This window comes from Exserohilum turcica (assembly GCF_000359705.1).
Source record: "Exserohilum turcica Et28A unplaced genomic scaffold SETTUscaffold_11, whole genome shotgun sequence".
NCBI classification, from domain to species: domain Eukaryota; kingdom Fungi; phylum Ascomycota; class Dothideomycetes; order Pleosporales; family Pleosporaceae; genus Exserohilum; species Exserohilum turcicum.
In genome coordinates this window covers 1296635-1315726 of record NW_007359926.1, presented here as the reverse complement: position 1 = coordinate 1315726, position 19092 = coordinate 1296635, and the positions used below count along the sequence as shown (strand labels likewise).

Genomic DNA, 19092 nt, shown 5'->3' with positions numbered 1-19092 from the left:
CCCCCTGCTTGCCAACCGCTGCAGGTCATGTGGCATAGAGCGGAGCAAACTCTATTCAGCGAGGTGCTTACTGTGCCAGTCTTGCCTACAAAACGCAATGCAAAAGACGGGTTGCGTTGCAGCGCTCTCGCGCCAGACATGCTGTTCCCTGCTTGACGAGTTCTGCGCTCGAGTCTGCAGCTTCAACATCAGCCTCTGCTACAAGCATTGTTTGCGCTGGACACGAACATCAGATCGCACAGCAAGCAAAACAAAAAAAAAGATCACCGAAGCACAAAGACTCCACAATTTGGAATAGCAGAAGGACGGAACTGGTAACCAATGCAAAAACAAAAAACGAATGACTCAGCCGAGGTTTGAACTCGGGACCTTCAGTGGCCCAACAATCGCTTGTTAGACTGACGTGATAACCAACTACACCACCGAGCCAGCTTTGCTGAAGAATGGGGAAAGCGCGACCCTTATGATGGCTACGATGGGAAAGAGCGTAGAGGCGGCGGTCGCTCCTGGTGAAACTGGTACGGTGTGGAGCCGAAATCGCGGAGCCATTGGTGCTATTCCACCCCACAATTTAGAGGGTCGATCTTTCCCACTGGAGAAAGTCACCGATGCTTGTGGCCCCCGGGTCCACAGCGTCTCGTACGAGCTTGACACGCCCCCCCCCCCAATGTTCTGGAGACGTTGGTCTCAAGTAGTCGAAACGACGCCGCACCAGCTCGCAGCACAAGTGTGGCGCTCCGCGACGGCGACGCCCAAAAACAGGTTGACAGTACACGAATTGCTCGTGTTTTAGGGCCTGGAGGTAGCGGAAAAACATGTTGAAGTATATGCTGTTTCATGGCGGCGATTTGTGTTTGGTTGAAACGGCTGGTGCGCGTATGGCACATCTCGCGGGGTGCGGTCTAACCACGAAGGGCATGGGTGATTTTCGTCTCAAGGAAAATCAACAGCTTGGAAACGGTTGCCAATATGAGCTTGAATGAGAGAAACTCGGGGGTGTGTGTGTGTGTGTGATGACGACGGTCTTGTTCGCGGCGACGTACCGGTCGGCTGGAATGTACAACGGCCTTGGTACAGCTGGGCAGTCGGTAGGGCGCCAAGGGGAGCTGCGGTCAGCATTCTGCGCACCCGGTACTGCATATACCTAGCATCCACACCGGCCAGCGCAAAACACCAGCAGCACGTTCTAGTGTGGAGAAATGGAAGGGAACATGGAGGGAATACAACACAAGCCCAGGATTTCTGGCTGGCGGCCTCTGGAAACCCTGGGCCAGCCGCCGTCTGTCTGCCTGCTGCTTCCCCCCCCCCTCGGCAACTACCACAGCTCAAAAGCATCCTTCTTCTCGCCTCTGCCTGGCGCCCCGTTTCCACCTAGCATGATACATTTCCAGACAATCACAAAGACTCGTGGGACTTGGTATCCTCAGGCTTAATTCGTCGACCACACGTCCGACTCGCGGGCACGCGTCAGCCTCGACCAACCCCGGCCAGCGTCGACGGTTGTGTGACCCATCTCCACAAGAAGGGGCATGTCAAGACTCCCCGATCTGGATCCACCCTGTGTCTGGAGAGGCTGCCGGCAGCGGCCTCCCTATGGGCCAAGCATTTCAAGTGTTGCGACTTTACTGGAGTTTAGCCCCCCATTGACTCGCTAGCCCTGCCTTGCCGCCAATGGGGTAATGATGTCGCGTCTCAAAGCCCACGCTACGTCGTCCGCTCCACGCAGTTAAGACGCCAAGTGTTGCGTTGGATGCTTAGCCATTTCGAAGCTCATCGCCGCGCTGTCTGGACCATTTTGACACCCCAGGCGAACGCTGTGGAACGCAACGCATCCGAAGCCTAAGGCGATTCCCGTTGATGCTGATCTCGCTAGACGCTCGCACCCCCCCCCCAACCCTCCCTTCATCTAGAGTCTCCGTATCACAGATACTTGGCAATTCAGCCCCCCCGTGGAGTGGCTGCCGGGTCGAGGCCCTAGCCACCATTACTTGGCCCCCAGTGTACAGGTGTCGTTCCTTGTATCGGCGCTTGGCGTCGCTCTCCCAGCTTTCGGTGACCAGTACGGTTTTAGTGACAATTATGTCCCTCAACTATTATTATTATTATTATTCTTACTCGTTTGGACGTGTCAATGAGACAAGTACTCGCCATCCCTGTGCTGCTTGCGTCCACGCCCACGACCCCCTTCACTCACGTCTCGACAGTCGATTCCAGAGGCATTTATCCGGGCAAACTTCAACAATGGCTTGGAAGGGCGCAAAAATAGCTTCTCTCTCTCTCTCGCAGCCATTATCAAAGCATGCACCCAGTGTTAAGCCTGAGCCCCCCCCCCCCCCCCCCCCGTCAGGTTCCCAACCCCAGCTCTCGACCCATTTGCTGCAGCAGTTCCATGCATTAGTTCCTGCAACTAGCATTGAGTCCTGCGCCTATCCTTCCTAGTAGTAGTTTTGACCTCACATCAAACAGTGGGAGTATCTTGGCAGTACCGGTCGGGGGAGTAAAGCTCTGCCGCGCCCTACTTGCGGATACTTGGCACAGCTTCATAAAAGTTTCACACTCCCTTGAAGCTGGTTAACCTCCCTTGGCAGAGGCGACCACTATCCATGGAGCCGTGCTACTCTGGCCAACAGTGGCTAGTGTAGACTGAGTATAAGAAGATGCAGAACCCACTTCTTCTGTTCTCCAGTCCGGTCACTCACTTTCACTTCTACACTAACTCTTTGTCATTATTCTCGTCGCCGTGCGACCTAATTAGCTATTTGATCACCCAACTGATTTGCTTTGGAATCCATCCCATCCACCAAAACTACCTTACTACTACTACTACTACAAGACCCTATTCCCACCGGAAAACAAGACATTTAAAATAACTCAAAAAAAAAGTTCAAGATGCTTCCTCAACACCTCCTCGTTGCGCTCGTCGCCACCGTCGCCGCCCTCCCCCTTAACATCAACCTGGGAGCTTATTCGCCTGCCCTGGTAGTCGGTGATGGTGAAATCACACTGGGATCCACAGAATCAGCATCGCAACTCATGGCCACACTGGCCTCGGGAGCCGCAGCAGGAAACGGTGGCGGCGGCGAGAAGCCCCCGGCCAAGGCTGAAGGAGCTGCGCCTGCTGCGCCCGCAAAGCGCTCCATTGCCCGCCGCGCCATCGACCAACTCCTCAAGAGGCGTGTGCCCGTTGAGCCCAAGATGGATGCAGTCGAGGCCGCCATGGAGTGGATCAAGCGGGATCTCGCTGGTTTCAACGCTGCGCTCAGCTTCGCCAAGGAGGCCCAGAAGGACCAGCCCAAGGTCGAGCTGGGCACCGAGAACTCTGGCGTCGGTATCATTGTCAACCCTGGTCTCAACGTCCCCGCTGGTTCTGCTGCTGCTGGTGCCCCCGCCAAGGGCGGCGAGAAGAACAAGCGCGATGAAGTGGTTGAAGAGTCGGATTCGCCCAAGATGACCCTCGTCGCCATCACCGAAGTTTAAAGAGCAATATACCCTACTTATCATCGCAGCGACCACGCACCCAATCAACCGACCAACCCACTTCACACCCATCCTCGCTTCCTTTTTTTGTCCACCCGCCAGAGGATGAGCGATAGACCGCTCTAGGGGAATGCGGAGTCTAGTCATGTCTTTTTCCTTTATCTTAGCGAACATCAGCAATGGTTTTTCTGCAGCTATACTTTGCAGACCAAAAGATGATCATGGAGTTTTTTTTTATCATGGGGGGGAATTCTTTTATATTACTGGTTTGGCATGCATGGCTGCCAGACGCTTGTATTTTACGACAAAACTTTGTGGATTCCAATGCAATTAGTATGTGATCAAACACCATCTTTTTCTTTGTTTTAACTTGTTTTCTCCGAGTTGAGTTTCTCGGACCAGTTCACTGGCTTTTCTTCTTCTTCTTCTTCTTCTTCTTCTTCTTCTTCTTCTTTTTCTGCTTTTGGGACATCTTACCTTGTTTCTAGATTTCGCCTTGCAAACGCCTTCAACGACGACAGCGACAACGATGCGACATACACGTCACCACGGAGAGTACCGGTTTCCTTGCACGGGGTTACCCCGGCCGCGGAATGCCTTTGTTCTTCTCTGCTTCATGCCCTGAAGCCGCATGCCCAGGCAGGTGCCAAACGCTTTCAGCCGTGACAATGCAGAAGGCGACATCCGCCGTCAAGTTTCTGAGAGGTGGCGGCGCCAAGAGATGGAACAAGTCGCAATCGAGTCTCAGTATGGTTGTATGCCGGCTTGGCGGGCATGGAACTGGGGTTTTTGCGCGGAACATGAAACACACTGGAATGGGCGGATTTGCGCCCTATGTAACCCCCCCGCCCCAAAGGACGAACAGTGAGTAAATAGCACACACACATACGCATACACGCAATTGGGCAGCTGTGCGTGCGCGGAACAAGGGGGGAAATTGTGGCGTATACGCGCGGGAAAGTTTCACGGCCCTCGACCCGACATCCATACCCAGAGTACGTAACTAAGTACGTACTTAGGTGCGCCCAAATGCAGGTCGCCTGGACGCCTTGCGATCAACCAGGCATACCAAGAGACAATGCGCTACCTTCTCATTGGCGCGCTCTGTTGCGCCGCCCCTATTTTGCCACTAACCTTGCTCCTCAAAAACTACAACCTGGACCAGATGGACCAGAAAGTCGTTGGCGTTGTTGTTGGCAGCGCAGAGAAGAGGGAGAGGGCGAGGAGATGGAGGTTTTGGCAACGCCGATCGTGAGGTTGGGGTTGTTTCGTATGCCGCACCAGAATCCCACGACGACGGCGTGGGCCGGAAACATCGCACCGTCGTCGACACCAATATAGGACCATGTGGCTTAAGTCGTGAAATTCAGCGTACACTGTCCCCCCCCCCCCCCAGCGTTAGCCACCGTGATCGTCGCTTCAGAAGTTCCCACAAAGCCGCCATGGCTGACGCAACCTTGGATTCAGATAAAAAACCACCACCACCAGGTACTCAGCCAGCTGGGTACTTGGTATAGTCTGCTGCCACTGTGAGACTGCCGTAGATCGTCGCCCAGTCTGCGGCGTTTGCTTCTGGGAGGTACTGCTGAAGCTTTGATGGAATGTACGTCGACCAGATAGCGCCCGAGATTGCTGATCCAACTGCACCACCAACTTCGAGGAGCGTAAGCCACACCGTCGTTGCAGCTGCGACTTGCTGATGTGAAGCCGATGCTTGGACGCCGAGCTGCACTGGTACGTTGAGAAAACCACCGCCGATACCGATGACGATTTGAATGCCCACGAGCGTGGCTGTAGACGCGTCTTGCGTGCGATACGCCAGCATCAGGCCCATTCCAAGGAGGTAAACAGCCGCACCGCAGGAAACGTAGTACTTGTAGTGCGCCGTGTACTTGATCAAGAGCGAGACTGCGACCGACGACACGGTCGAACTGAAGCTGAAGACTCGTGTGATATAGCCGGCAGCAGTGAGAGACTGACCTTGGACGACCTGAAGATACGAGTTGAAGTAGGGAAATACTGACATGTAGAATGCCACTGCACACGATAAGCATCAGGAAAGAGCCAGGACATGTATATACTCACTGAAGTAGAAGAAGGCTATCAAGACACCCGCGATGATGGTTCGCTCTTGGAACAGAGCTGGAGGGAAGAAGGCCACTGGGGCTAGTTTCTTGCTTGTCTCCCATAACGGGAAGAGGAGTAAAAACACCCCGCCGACGACCAGCATAGCAATCATGCTGGGGTTGCTCCACTGGCCGTCAGCATTTGGAGCCAGGGTAAGCGGTAGCAGGATCAATGAGATGGCAGCAGCGAACAGCAGCAGTCCACCAGCGTCAAGATCGAACCAGATATTCTTCGCAACTTGGAAGGCGCTGCTTCCTCGAAACGGACTCGGGACATCGAAGCCCAACTTCTTCGCTCGCCGCTGATTCATGAACAGGCTGGCTGCCAAGGGGACGAAACAAACGGGCAGAATGATAGCCCAGATGCCATATCCCCATCGCCAGATGGTATTATTGAGAATGGCCTGCCCGACCTCTGGCCCAGCCCAAGTCGTCCACAGAAAGGGCAGATCGAACAAGGTTGAGAACAGGGCACGATTCAGCAAGTCGGTAGTGTCTGCGACGAAGATCTGCTGCAAGACCTGGAGTCCATTGTAGCCGATAGACCAAAAGATTTGGGCGCCAGCAAACGTTTGGACACTGTTGGACGCGGCTTGCATGACATAGCCAACCGTGTATAGAAGAACAATAATAGAAAAGGACTCGAGGCGCCCAAAGACATCGGCGATTTTACCTGCCGGGGGCTTGATGACAGCTGCATGGGTGAGTATTTGCAATACACGGATCAGGAATAGCAAAACCTACAGGCTACGACGCCCTGGACCACCGAGACGGTGGAAACTAGCGAATGCGAAGAAAAGGCACTGGTTGCGAATGGCAGCAAGGCGCCCGTGACCTGGATCTCGAGAGAAGTGGCGTTGGCGATAAGAAGAAGGCTGGATGCGGCATGAGTGTGATGACAGAAGAAAGCAACAAGGGAGAAACGCACGAGACGTAGGCGATGACGAGCGACGTCTTTGTCCAGGCCTTGCTCACGGCCTCGATTCGTTTCACACCAGCCTGCGTGGCCAGCCCGCCTGGGTCGTCGCCCGGGAGGCCGTCATGCGTGTATTCGACATGCTTGCCGAATTCTGGGCGGTCCGCCTGGTTCTGAGCGTCTTGGCTGTGGACAGGGCCGCCGTCGGGCGGCATTGACTGTCTCATGGTCGCATTCCACAGAGGCAAAATACAAGTGCGGGAGGAGAGACGCTGCAGGTCCAGGGCGCTACTTTATCTGATCGGCCATGCGTCGCGACGTTGCTGGTGAATGCAGAGGGGGCAGAGCGGCAGCCGTGTGCTATTGGCAGTGCATTTTTCCCGCCAAGGAGGGCGGCGGTATGCCCGACAGGACATTCACCGCGCGGCTGCGGCTGGAGCGAGACCCAGTCCTGTGCGATGACCACATGGCGCGCTAGCATCCCGTGTCGTTGCATGGCCATGGCAGATGGTGTAGGTTGGCGGCCAGCGATACTGACAAGACGCATCTAATCTGATGGTTGGGTGGGAGCGAGACGTCTTGGCGTGAATGCTAGCGTCTTGGCACGCCGAGGCTCCGTCAGGGATGCATTTGAGGTTTTTCTCGTCGTGGCCTGGACCAGCGCTGGCTGTGGCATCAGCCGAGTGTATCGCAAATCCCGAAAACACCCTCTCTCCATGTGTGCACCGCAGCTGTCAGCGCCCAACGGGGTTACGGCCAGAGCCAAGCCTGTGGTGTAAGGAAATACAAGGCTGGCCGAGTGACGTCCGCCATCCCAGAACACCCGATACCACCTCCCGAGCCATTGCCCGGCCACCCGTGCTGGGCGTGCAAGCCGTCAATGAAGGATCCAGGATCATTGTTCCGCCGAACCATCCGCACGCGGGTATCCTCGCCAGCCGCCTCAAGCATCTTGCCAAAACCTACTTGCCCCATGCGTCGCCAACAGCCAAGATAGCCTTGAAACGGTCCCTCAAACATGCTGTCAGGCCGCCACGCCCAAAAATACGGTGTATTTGCAAACTTCTGTGCCGAGCTTAGGCACTGGGCCATACCAGGGGTGAGTGGCGTTTGCTCTCTCTCAACGTCGAGTTTTCGATCATGTTACCAAGGCATACCACCCTGGACTGCAACTATAACGTCGAGTGGAACGACAAGAATTATTACTGACTAAAAGATTAACAAACGACGCGGGGCTGCTCTACCTCACCGCAGGGCAATCCCGGCCAGTCTTCGGGCCAAGACCCCCCGATTATGCCTCGAGCTCCTTGCGCTGTCGTGTCGCTCCCTCACTCCCTTCGCCCGTTACATCGCTATGCTCTTCCTTCTCTGCATTTTCCAGTACGCCACCCTCGCCGCCTGGCGCCGCCTCTTTCTTGAGTGCCAACTCGGGGTTCAATGCTTCGAGCTGCTCTCTCATCTTGCCGCTCATCTCCTCGATGCTGGGCACCACCCAATTTGCGCTTTCCCACGGCTTGACTCCCATCAGGTACATGGTGTCAATCTCCTCGAGGGTACGGCCTTGACCTTCGATGACAAAGAAGTAGACAAGGAGACCGCCGACCACGTTGGTTGCGGCAAAGACGTAGCCGTAGCGGAAGTCGATTGCACCAGTGACTGTTCTGTATTAGTCTCGATATCTCGCTAAGTGAACAAGACTGGGACTTACTGAACGGGGTGAAGAAAGCAAGCAGGAAGTTCCACAACCAATTCGATGCTGTCGACAGCGCCATTGCTTTCGCACGGTAGCGGCTGGGATACAGCTCACCGCAAATAGTCCAGCTGATGGATCGTCAGCTATGCAAACGACATGGAAGCAGCGTCTACTCACATCATCGGGCCCCAGGTGGTCGCAAATCCAAAAATGAAGAAACAGGCGAAGCAGATCATAGCCGTAGCCGCGCTCTCGGTCCGCTGAGGATCCTGGCGATCAAGCGAAAAGTGGCCGACGGAAGCGAAGATCAAGAAGCAAATGAACATCCAGCACGAGCCGGCGATGAGCGACTTGCGGCGACCGTAATGCTCGACAATATACAGCCCGTAGAAGGTGACGCCGAAGTTGATGCCGTTCTACCACTGATTAGCCTCGGACTTGCGCAGCAGCTTGGAGCAGAAGCACTAACCAGGATCATCTGCGTTACGAACGAGTTCTTGATACCGGTACCCGCGAAAACGGTAGTGCCATAGTAGAAGCTGTGAAGCATTAGCGAGTTCCATGCGGATACAGCCGTGTAGCTAACAAGTAATTGGCGCCCGTCAGTTGCTGGAACATCTGCAATCCCATGCCGATGGCGATGCGGTACGCCATCTTGGGCGCTTTCCACATGCCAATCCACTCCTGGATGGGTCCGTTGCTGACTTTGCTCTCAGCCTCTAGCTTGGCCTTCATCTCCTCGAGTTCGAGCTGGACCATGTAGTTGTTCTCAGGCACGCCGTAGACCTTTGTCATTGTCTTGACCGCCTCGTCTACCTTGCCATGGCGGTAGTTGTAGCGAGGTGTCTCGGAAAAGAACAAGATACCGACTGAAAGAATCACAGCCGGTACGAACGAAAGACCCAGGGTGATTTGCCACGAAGCCGCCTTGCCAGACTGGTGTTTCTCAGCCGCATAGTTGAAAACGGCAGCGAGGAAAATTCCAAAAGTAATCATCAGCTGGTACGTTGAGATGAGGGCACCTCGAATATGGCGAGGAGCGGTTTCGGCCTGTACAACCGTTAAATCTCCCTTTCCAACCACAAAATACTGCTGGAATGCATACCTGGTACATGGGCACAAGCAAACTCAGTGCGCCTACCCCCAAACCAGCGACAAAACGGCCCATCATGATCTCATACCACTTGTCTGTTGCCGCGATCTGGACGATGATACCAATGGAGAAGATGCCACACCACACAATGATGCTATTCTTCCTGCCAATGAAATCCGCAATGGGCGCCGCAATCAGCGCTCCAAACAGCGTACCAATCGACAGCAGCGCAACAATAAGACCAGACCGCACGTTAGAAAAGTAGAAAGTGCCGTTTCGGCGTCGCTGGCCAAAGCGCCGCAGGAAGTCTTTCATTTCCAGGAATCCAGAAATCTGACCCGTGTCGTAGCTGTATAGCGTTCACTGGTTAGTCTTGTCGAGGGTATAGTAGCATCCAAGAACAGAAGGACTGGATATAATAAAGAGCGAAGGGAAGTTAAAAAAAAAGGCATGCCATACCCAAACACGAATCCGCCCATCGACACCAAAACACCCATGCCGAGGCCTGCTGCCGTAAAGCGAGGCAGCGGCGTGTTATCATAGCCAGCATGCTCGCCCGCCCACCGCGACGAGTTTTCAACGGAGCTCCTCCGTCTCCAATCCTTGATTGGATTGGAGAACTTTTCTTCGATCTTCTCCATCGAAGTACCAGGTCCAAGATACAGTAAGTATCCTCTCTGTCAATCAAAATATATTAGTCAGAACCAGACACCACCCGATGACCTGGGGTGTATATGTGTCTGTGTCTGTATCTGTATGAGAGACAGGAAGAGAGAGAGAGAGAAGGAGGTAAGCGGAGAATATATGTGAGTGTGAGTGTGAGTATGAGTGGATGAAAGAGTCAAGATCAACACGATTGAGGCTCAAGCAAACGAAACAAAAAAAACCAACCCACCCACCACGTCTTTTATACATATATTAACGTTGGAGGGGGGGGGGAGACCACAGGGTTTGCAGAAGGCCATGGAACGGGGTAGCCGGTCGGATGGCGGGATTCCGCTCGTTCCCTTGTCTGCTGACGAAGTTACATTGGTTGTGTTTTTCCCTCTCTTGCCTCACACACACCCCTCCTACATACCATGCTCAGCGGCGTTTCGATCCAAGCCCATGGGCACGAGATCACGACGCGGAACGGACTGGCGATGGGCGATGGATGGCGAGATGTGTGAGTGTGTGTGGGGCGGATGGGTGCGGATGAGTAGAGAGGGATGACAAAAGCTCCCGATTCGAGTTCTGTATCACGCGCGTGCTACCGGGAATGCTGCTTGCAACACGACGATTGGGTGTTTTTGCCTGCTTTGCTCCGGGGAGCCATGTGCGGAGCGCTCGAACTGGGTAGGTGAGAAAAAAGAGAGAGAGAGAGAAGTTGGGGAAGCATGCACACGCAGGGTTGTATGATGTAGTAGTAGTGGTGTGTGTGTGGGAACGGGGTGGTGGTGGGCCTTAGTTACTTAGTCGACGAACGACTCACGTTCGTCAAGTAATGTACCTAGAGAATTACTTCGTGCTCGTGCTCTGTCTTATTTTTCTTTCTCGCTCCCTTTCTTTCTCTCTCTCTCTCTCTGCATTGCTTCTTCCTTGTTTTCTCACACCATGGGGCCATGATACGATTGATTGTATGCCCGAAACAAACATCAACAAAAAAAATCAATAATAGAGATATGTTCTCACGCCACGCACCGAGAACCCTCCCCCCCTGGTCCACTCTCCTCCCCCCTCTCATACACAACAAGCATGTATACATACACAAGGAACAACGGAAAGGCTAATTCCCAAACACAGAATAAAGGTGCAACATGCATGCATACCATGCCTGTCCATGTGTCGGGAGAAGCAAGCTGCGAGCTGGGGGGGGGGGAGGGTGTAAGAAACCACCCCAAACTGACGTCACACGTCCAGCTTACGCAACCTTCCAACAAGACCCGAAAAATAAAAGGCCCACAGCCAAACGGTCACAATCGTCGCCTCGCAGCAAGCCGTGTAAAGCGGGATTCTAGAAAAGCTTAGCCCGAGGAGCACGACGCTGGTGTACTGGCACAAAGGTCTCCAGGCTTGCATGGCTCGCAGCATCCGCGCGCTTCCGGTTCGAGCGTTGCCCTTACACTGGGGGCACGTGGTTGCCCACATCTCGTGACGCCTTTGGGCAATGCGACTGCACATCATCATGGGTCGAGGAGACGAGTACAAGGGAGGGGTGGTGCAGACCGCCGTGTTTCTGGCATCTTTGTCCGGGGAAACAAAGTGTGTGGTTGGGGAGGGAAGGGGTGGGCGCGGGAATACTACTGTAGTGTGTCGTATGCTTGTGAGATTTTAAGAGGAGGAGAAGGGGGGAGGGGGGAGGCAAAAAAGATACATGGGACTTTATACCGGGTTGGGGGTTACGGATCGTACGGGGATGAAGCTCCGGAGTCTGGATTTGATCGAGTTGTGTTGCTTTGTAGGTTGTATGTAGTTGGTGTGGTGGGTTGTTCCGGGGCAAAGGTAGCCATGGGAATTTGTTGGATTGAGCGGAAAAGGCTGGGTGGGGGAGAGAGGGTAGAGAGGGAGACACTACGTAGTTCCTGACGATGAGAAGGTGTCTGAGTCAGATAATGTGGAGGTTTGGCATCTCGACATGTGGACCCTTCTTTTGGACTGTCGGCCTCGCCTTGTCTCACGCAATCTTCTCGTTTGTAATTGCCTTGTCCGCGGGTCTTCGTGCCTGTTTGCCGATGGCCTTTCCAGGGTGTCTCTGCGTGTGCTTGGGTGTGCGTCGGCGAGGAAAAAAAAGATGGGCTAGGATCCGCGATATTTGGTCCAGCTTCTCTCTCGTGGTTCGATGGCTCGCCATGTCGTGTAGGGGGCGAGTCGTACGCATACGAAAAGTGCCACCTCATTAGCATATAACATGACTTGCCTTTCTGTAAGAGTATACAAGAGCACAAGTTATGCAGCCTCCGTGGAGACCATGGCGATTGTCTGGCATGTAAGAAACGCGTGATACTCATCTTAACCGCTGCAACAGCTATCCAATCAAGACTACGGTAATGTGTAACCCCCGTCGATAACCAGATTCGCTCCCGCTGCCAACACGTCAGTTCCCGTTGCCTGCTTGCTTGGTGCCACGCACACGCAGAGCAGAAGGAAAAGAAGGTAGAGGGGGCAAAACACCGAAACGGAAACTTACTCATGTAGCTGCTCGCATCACTCGCCAAGAAGACATAGGCCCCCTTCAGTTCCCCCGTATCACACAACCTCTTCCCAGGCACCATATCCAGCCACTTCTCCCTCCACTCGCGAGGATGCACATCCAGCATGTCTGTTGCAATGAAGCCCGGAGAAATGCAATTGACGCGCGCAAAATCCACCCACTCGACGCTCAGACAGCGCGCAAGCTGGACGACGCCCGCCTTTGACGCATTGTAGGCGGCCTGTTTCTGCGGCAGGTTGACGAGCATGGCCGACACGCTGGCGGTGAAAATGACGTTGCCGTGGCCCTGGGCCTTGAAGATGACGCCCGCCGCCTGCGCCGTGTAGAATGCGCCGTCGAGGTTGACGGCCATGATGTGGCGCCATTCCTGTTCGGTGTAGTCCTCGGCGGGGTGGTGGTTTGCGATGCCAGCGTTTGCAACGACAATGTCGAGGCCGCCAAAGTCGGCGGCGACGGTGTTGATGACGCGGGTGATTTCGTCCTTGTTCTCCACAGCCGCCTTGTACGCTTTTACCTTGACACCCGTGTCGGCGGCAATCGAGTCGGCAATGGCGTCGGCGTCCTTGGTGCTCGAGTACAGCACCGCGACGTTTGCGCCCGCCTCGGCCAGCCCCCTCGACGCTGCGAGCCCAATGCCCCGGACGCCGCCTGTGACGACGGCCGTCTTGCCCTTGAGCGAGAACTGAGATGTGACGTGGGCGTCGGTGTTGGCTGGTTTGGCGAGCGGCATTGTGACGGGTAAGCGGGGATTCAAGAAGGAGGAAGAAGAAGAGGAAGAAGCGTCGAGCTGGCAGGACGAAAAACAACCGCTACGAGCTTGATGAATCGGGCCATGGAAAACGGAAGATCGCCGATGCCCATTAGTCTTCGGAGTGGGTGTACCTGTTCTGCAGCCGTATCGTCTCTTTGTGGAGTAGCATGGCATCAGTTGGGCCGTTGAAGCGCCCGCCCCGCATAGGGGAGACGGTTGCCCTTGACCCCAGCACCCCCCACAGTGGTGCTCTACAGCACCCGAAATCTGCCCTTTCATGCTGGATACAAGCATACAAAAATGGCCTTGTCCAATTCATCAAGTCGCCCTAGTCAATTGGGATACTTACCAAAATGGCGTCTGCAACAACAACAACTGAAAAGGTTTGCCGTGTTAATTGCCATGTACTCATTTCCTCCCCCAGCTAACACACCCACCAGAACCCAGCCTTTGTCTTGCGCGCCGTCCAAGACGTCGCCTTTGAAGACCGCGAAATCCCCAAACTCCGCGACGAGCATGAAGTCCGCGTGCATGTCGCGCAGACGGGAATCTGCGGCAGCGACATGCACTACTGGCAGCGGGGCCGCATCGGGGATTTCGTGCTGAAAAGTCCTATTATCCTAGGCCATGAGAGCTCTGGCACCGTCGTCGAGATAGGGTCTGCCGTGACGAACCTTAAAGTAGGGGATCGCGTAGCTATTGAGCCAGGTGTGCCGTGCCGCCGCTGCGATTACTGCAGAGCTGGCTCGTATAACCTCTGCAACGATACCATTTTCGCGGCCACCCCGCCGTGGGACGGCACGCTGGCCAAGTACTACACCGTTGCGAGCGACTACTGCTACAAGATCCCCGACCACATGGACATGGAGGAGGCAGCGCTGGTCGAGCCCGTTTCCGTCGCCGTACAGGTCTGCAAAGTCGCGGATTTGCGTGCGAACCAAACCGTCGTCGTATTCGGCGCAGGTCCTATTGGAGTACTCTCACAGGCCGTAGCCAAAGCCTCAGGGGCGAGGAAAGTAATCGCCATTGATATTTCACAGGCACGACTCGACTTTGCCAGGGCATATGCCGCGGACGGTGTCTTCCTGCCGCCCCAGGCCAAAGATGGAACGGATCCTATTGCGCATTCCGAAGCGATTGCAGCATCCATCAAGGAAAAGTTTGAGCTTGGTGAAGGCGCAGACATCGTGCTGGAATGCACTGGTGCCGAGTCATGTATCCAAGCCGGCATCAACGTAGCAAAGAAAGGCGGCACCTACGTCCAGGCTGGCATGGGCAAGGAGGTACATCTACCAGTCCAGCACGCGTTAACATCGAATTGCTGACTATGATGTTTAGAACGTCGTTTTCCCCATCACAACAGCGTGCATCCGTGCCCTGACCATCAAAGGCTCTATCCGATACTCAGTCGGATGCTACCCGACAGCCGTCGATCTGGTGGCGTCGGGCAAGGTCAATGTGAAGAAGCTCATTACAAACCGATTCAAGTTTGAGGAGGCGGAGCAGGCATTTGAACTGGTCAAGGCTGCAAAGGAGGGCGTCTTCAAGGTAGTCATAGAGGGTGTACAGTAGACATGGACGTGCATGGAGACCGAGGGTCATAAACGGTCTTCCGAATACACTCGCGGATCCGTCGAGATTGACGGGATTCTGTACTTGTGATAGACTGCAATGACATGTCTAGTCAGCAACGACATGTCCAGTGCAATTGAACCTGCTGAAACAGCCAAAACCATAACCACAAGCAACAACCGCGATCAGAAACATTGCGTCATTACCCACAGGGCCAGATCCGATGGTCAGCCGCTCTCGATGCTCGGCGCTCGATGCAAACGTAGTGAGCATCGCATGGGTGAGTGTGCTCCGTAACGAGGCTTGCATTGCATGTACGACACGGTTAGCGTTGGGGTGACAGTCGCCCGCACCCACAGCATGACTCGTGCATCATTTACCCCAGGCCGCCCGCTCGCCATGGCTACTACTAGCAACCCGCATTCCGCTATTACAATGAACCGCTGCCTGGAAACCTGGGGAAATGGGCTTTGGCGTGCCTGATTCTCGGGGTACCCCACAGTTTCGGCTATGTTGACGTGAATGTGTGTATATAACCAAGGCGGGGGAGTCCCGTTGACCTGCGTATAAAACCAAGACGTGGATGGGGTCTCCATGCACGTATATTCTTGCTGGATGACCAGTACTCAATCCTCTTGATACATATAATTGTATTCGTTACGACGAACCACGGGCAGCCATGAAGGATGCGGATATCGTTGGCCACGCCATTGCGGACGTGCTACCGCAGACGGACAAGTACTGGTTCCAGATTCCGCACTTGCGGCGCCTGAATCTGATCTTGCTGGTGCCACTGCTGTCGTCGGCGGTTGCAGGATATGATGGTGGGGCATCCCAGCTTTCTCGTGGCTTTTTGGAGTTTTGATACTGACGATGGCTAGGCTCGTTGATGAATGGCCTTCAGTCTCTTCCGCAGTGGCAGGAATACTTTGGAAAACCGACCGGCGCCCTTCTTGGACTTGTTAATGCAGCGCAGTCTGCTGGTTCGGTGGCTGTGTTGCCTTTTGTCGGCATGCTGTCTGATCGTTACGGGCGACGTATTGTCCTGCTTAGCGGTCTTATTGGCGTCATCGTCGCAACAATCATACAAGCGACCGCGACGACCCTGGCACAATTCATCGTCTCCAGGGCTGTCGTTGGTGCGGCGGGTATGTTCGTTGTTCAGCCGTCGCCAATGTTGATTGCGGAGCTGGCATATCCCACGCACCGGGGCAAATACACCAGTGCCTTCTGGACCATGTATTATCTCGGTGCCATCCTGGCAGCATGGACAACGTTCGGGACCCAGGTCTACCCTGGTAATTGGAGCTGGAGAATACCAACTATCCTGCAGGCGGGCTATCCACTGATCCAGCTCGCCTTCTTCTGGACATTGCCGGAATCTCCCAGGTACGTATTCATGACTACACCCTGCTCGCGAGGAATAGCTAACGAGATGCGGTAGATGGCTCGTAGCACAAGAGCGCAACGACCAAGCACGCGAAATCCTGGCACGGTACCATGCTGGCGGCGACGAGCACAGCCCTTTGGTTACACGGGAAATGAGTGAAATCGTCTCTGCCATTCGACAGGAAAGTGCAGCAAAGTCGATACAATGGTCAGCGCTCATCGCAACTCCTGGAAACCGGAAGCGACTCTTCCTTGCCGTATGCGTGGGTGGATTCGCCCAATGGAACGGTATCGGCGTGGTATCGTACTACTTAACGCTAGTCTTGGACTCGATCGGTATAACAGATGCATTCATGCAGACGCTCATCAATGGTCTCTTGCAGATATTCAACTTTGCTGCAGCTGTGAGCGCAGCACTCCTCGTCGACCGACTGGGGCGACGCACCCTTTTCCTGTGGAGTGGTATCGGCATGCTGATTTCGTACATTGTCTGGACAGCATGCTCGGCTGTAAATAACCAAGAGAACAACAAAGCGGCAGGATACGTGGTGGTTGTGTGTCTCTTCATCTTTTATTTCCACTACGACATCGCATACACACCGCTCTTGATGAGCTACCCGACAGAAATCTTTACTTATAGCCTCCGGTCCAAGGGCATCAGCTGCGAGCTCATCTCCATCTACGTCTCCTTGGTCATCCAGGCATTCGTCAACCCGATAGGGATGGAGAACCTCAGGTGGAGGTACTACATAGTCTTTTGTTGTCTGCTGCTTGTCTTCTTAGGCGTTACGTATTTCTTCTTTCCCGAAACAAAAGGTCGCAGTCTTGAGGAAATTGCCGAGATTTTTGACGGACCGGGAGCATCGCCTGACGCCGACCTTGTCAAGAAGGAGGACTTTGGCAAGCAGCATATCGAGGTGGTTTAAAGCATCGCAAATGGAATCTGTGTGATATTCAAACCTTGGGCTGACGAGCGGAGAGAGTGACACCGTATTTCACCCCCAGGGAAATTGTGCCTCACTAAATGCATTGGATCCGCTTGGGTTTGGTTCTCCTGCGTTGTCGACATTCGGAAGGAAATCAGCCCATATCCCCCTCTGTATGAGTACATCCACTTCTGCGTCATTCGCATTCGGCCACATCATGCTGTAAACATTGTTGATCTGAGTGTGCGGAGATTCCTCAGTAGGATGTTCCAATAAAACACCATCAGGGGTCGTGAGCGCATGTGCATCCTGCGCAGCCATCTGGGGTTGCAAAAACGGACCGCACAGTCGTTCAAGGACGTTCAGACAGTCCTGTGCGCTCGGATTGATTGTTGCCAAGTGCTGCATAGTCCGCATCGTCTGGCTGATCTGCGCACGCCAGTTTCCGGATGACGGTGCAGTAGGCTCGTTGCGCAAACAAACACAGGGTATGAGCGATGCTTGGAACAAAAAGTACAATGCATACCACGCAGCCATTCGCGATGGTGACGTGTTGGCCCAGAACGTACTGATGGCGCTGATACTTTCATTAGCTTCGCGGAGACATCTGGCGTAGGCCTCTTGCACTGCTGACGGCACTGCATCGTCACCAACGTGTGACCTTGCTTGGAGCACGCGCTGAATAACGTAAGGCCGATACATGATGATTCTGAAGTTGCTCAGTCGCCACCACATAATGGCATGGCCAGTTGCGAACTGAGGAGGTATGATCGCATCACGGCGATACCAAACAGGCACTGACGACTCCCATTTCCCTATCATTGTATCGTCGAGACGAACAAGCTCGGTGGCTGCTGGGAACGGCATTGAAATGACTTTTGTGTAAATGTCATTGGCCAACAGATGAAACCTCGACTGCATGATGACGGCACTGAACGTTGTGATATGGTCCGCCTCACTCGGAGCTGTGCGGGATAAGTTGGTCAACGCTCTGTCGGAAACGTTAATGGGCAAATGGACTTCGACATTCCTGTTGGGCCAAGCCAGTGGGCGACCAAACGTGACGGCAGCGCCTATGTTGAAGACGAACATGGACCACCACACGCGCCGGCGAATCTCCATGTTCAGCGGGGATATGTCCCAGTGATGGAATTCCTTGTGCAGCCCCAGGCCCATTGCCATGTGAAGGGCCAGGCCCAGGTAGTTGTACCCACTGTTGGGCTTGTTCCGCTTCTGCAGATAATTTGACATGAGCGTGAGGGTCTGTACGAGGGTGATGTTGCCCACCTCGAGGCTCTCGATAGACAGATTGGACACACATCACACACCAACGTCAAGTTTTCTAGAATAGGTGTAATTTTCGTTAAATATATACAAATCCCTTACAAGAAACTAATTATAGCAAGTTTTAAGACGTGCAGCGTGCGCGCTGTGGAGCTATAAGCTATAAGAGCAGATAGTTGAGACACGTCTTACACTCAAAACAAAAACACACACACACACCAACTTTTAAGCAGAAATCTTTCATCAAAACTCGTCAATTTTCTATCAGATATAGGGGTAACACGTCGCGAGAAACCGATTTACGCCACCTCTAATGTGTGCAGCCCTCTCGTTGAGGTGCTAGAGGGGGTATTGTCGGTATTCTTGCGACGTGTTCGAAATGCGAAAATCTTCGAGAACGCACAGACCGCCCCGATGACTAATAGGGAGACTACCAAACGAAACCAAAAACAATTAAAAACACCAAATAAAACAACAAAAATCAAAAATCCTATATCTAAACGCCGAGACAGCCTGATCCCGCTGTGGCACCATATCCAACCGCCAGGACAGTCTTTGCCTACTGTGGCACAAAATTCAAAAACGCTATAACAGTTTTCTGGTCTGTAATAGCAAAATAAGTCGAAACGCCGAGACAGTCTTCGCCTACTGTGGCACCAAATCCCAAACGCTGAT

The 19092-nt window shown here is 54.0% G+C and overlaps 8 protein-coding genes and 1 non-coding gene across 9 annotated transcripts in view; 3 read left to right on the top strand and 6 right to left on the bottom strand.

Moving 5' to 3' along the window:
- Positions 1-341: 341 nt before the first annotated feature.
- Positions 342-429, bottom strand: SETTUDRAFT_t93. The gene has a single exon. It is a non-coding gene; the product is annotated as a tRNA-Val (tRNA).
- Positions 430-2846: 2417 nt separating this feature from the next.
- On the top strand, positions 2847-3554 carry SETTUDRAFT_167266 (uncharacterized protein). Its single transcript, XM_008024059.1, has one exon. It carries the CDS (start codon positions 2890-2892, stop codon positions 3475-3477), a length of 588 nt encoding a protein of 195 aa, XP_008022250.1. The 5' UTR covers positions 2847-2889; the 3' UTR covers positions 3478-3554.
- Positions 3555-4969: 1415 nt separating this feature from the next.
- On the bottom strand, positions 4970-6746 carry SETTUDRAFT_158986 (uncharacterized protein; the record flags this gene model as incomplete). The annotated part of the gene is made up of 4 exons (XM_008024058.1): positions 4970-5514; positions 5563-6297; positions 6348-6478; positions 6532-6746. The coding sequence occupies 4 exons, from the start codon at positions 6744-6746 to the stop codon at positions 4970-4972; spliced, it is 1626 nt and encodes a 541-aa protein (XP_008022249.1).
- A 655-nt stretch (positions 6747-7401) lies between these two features.
- Positions 7402-10157, bottom strand: SETTUDRAFT_167264 (uncharacterized protein). The gene is made up of 7 exons (XM_008024057.1): positions 9765-10157; positions 9318-9654; positions 8799-9262; positions 8682-8751; positions 8390-8628; positions 8228-8340; positions 7402-8175 (listed from the first exon to the last, which is right to left on the bottom strand). Exons 1-7 carry the CDS (start codon positions 9944-9946, stop codon positions 7811-7813), a joined length of 1770 nt encoding a protein of 589 aa, XP_008022248.1. The 5' UTR covers positions 9947-10157; the 3' UTR covers positions 7402-7810.
- Positions 10158-11086: 929 nt separating this feature from the next.
- SETTUDRAFT_167263 (uncharacterized protein) lies at positions 11087-11803 on the bottom strand. Its single transcript, XM_008024056.1, has 2 exons — positions 11697-11803; positions 11087-11604 (listed from the first exon to the last, which is right to left on the bottom strand). Exons 1-2 carry the CDS (start codon positions 11792-11794, stop codon positions 11193-11195), a joined length of 510 nt encoding a protein of 169 aa, XP_008022247.1. The 5' UTR covers positions 11795-11803; the 3' UTR covers positions 11087-11192.
- A 520-nt stretch (positions 11804-12323) lies between these two features.
- SETTUDRAFT_103478 (uncharacterized protein) lies at positions 12324-13225 on the bottom strand (the record flags this gene model as incomplete). The annotated part of the gene is made up of 2 exons (XM_008024055.1): positions 12324-12367; positions 12472-13225. 2 exons carry the CDS (start codon positions 13223-13225, stop codon positions 12324-12326), a joined length of 798 nt encoding a protein of 265 aa, XP_008022246.1.
- A 368-nt stretch (positions 13226-13593) lies between these two features.
- On the top strand, positions 13594-14935 carry SETTUDRAFT_167262 (uncharacterized protein). Its single transcript, XM_008024054.1, has 3 exons — positions 13594-13629; positions 13687-14529; positions 14585-14935. The coding sequence occupies exons 1-3, from the start codon at positions 13600-13602 to the stop codon at positions 14816-14818; spliced, it is 1107 nt and encodes a 368-aa protein (XP_008022245.1). The 5' UTR covers positions 13594-13599; the 3' UTR covers positions 14819-14935.
- A 562-nt stretch (positions 14936-15497) lies between these two features.
- Positions 15498-17133, top strand: SETTUDRAFT_25654 (uncharacterized protein; the record flags this gene model as incomplete). Its single annotated transcript, XM_008023654.1, has 3 exons — positions 15498-15642; positions 15700-16207; positions 16263-17133. 3 exons carry the CDS (start codon positions 15498-15500, stop codon positions 17131-17133), a joined length of 1524 nt encoding a protein of 507 aa, XP_008021845.1.
- A 28-nt stretch (positions 17134-17161) lies between these two features.
- Positions 17162-19092, bottom strand: part of SETTUDRAFT_175438 (uncharacterized protein) — a gene marked incomplete at both ends in the record, with an annotated part of 8598 nt that continues 6667 nt past the window's right edge. The window contains 2 exons of the mRNA XM_008024053.1: positions 17162-17173; positions 17275-18427. Coding sequence (XP_008022244.1) covers positions 17162-17173; positions 17275-18427 — 1165 coding nt within the window. The remainder of the gene's footprint in view (positions 17174-17274; positions 18428-19092) is intronic.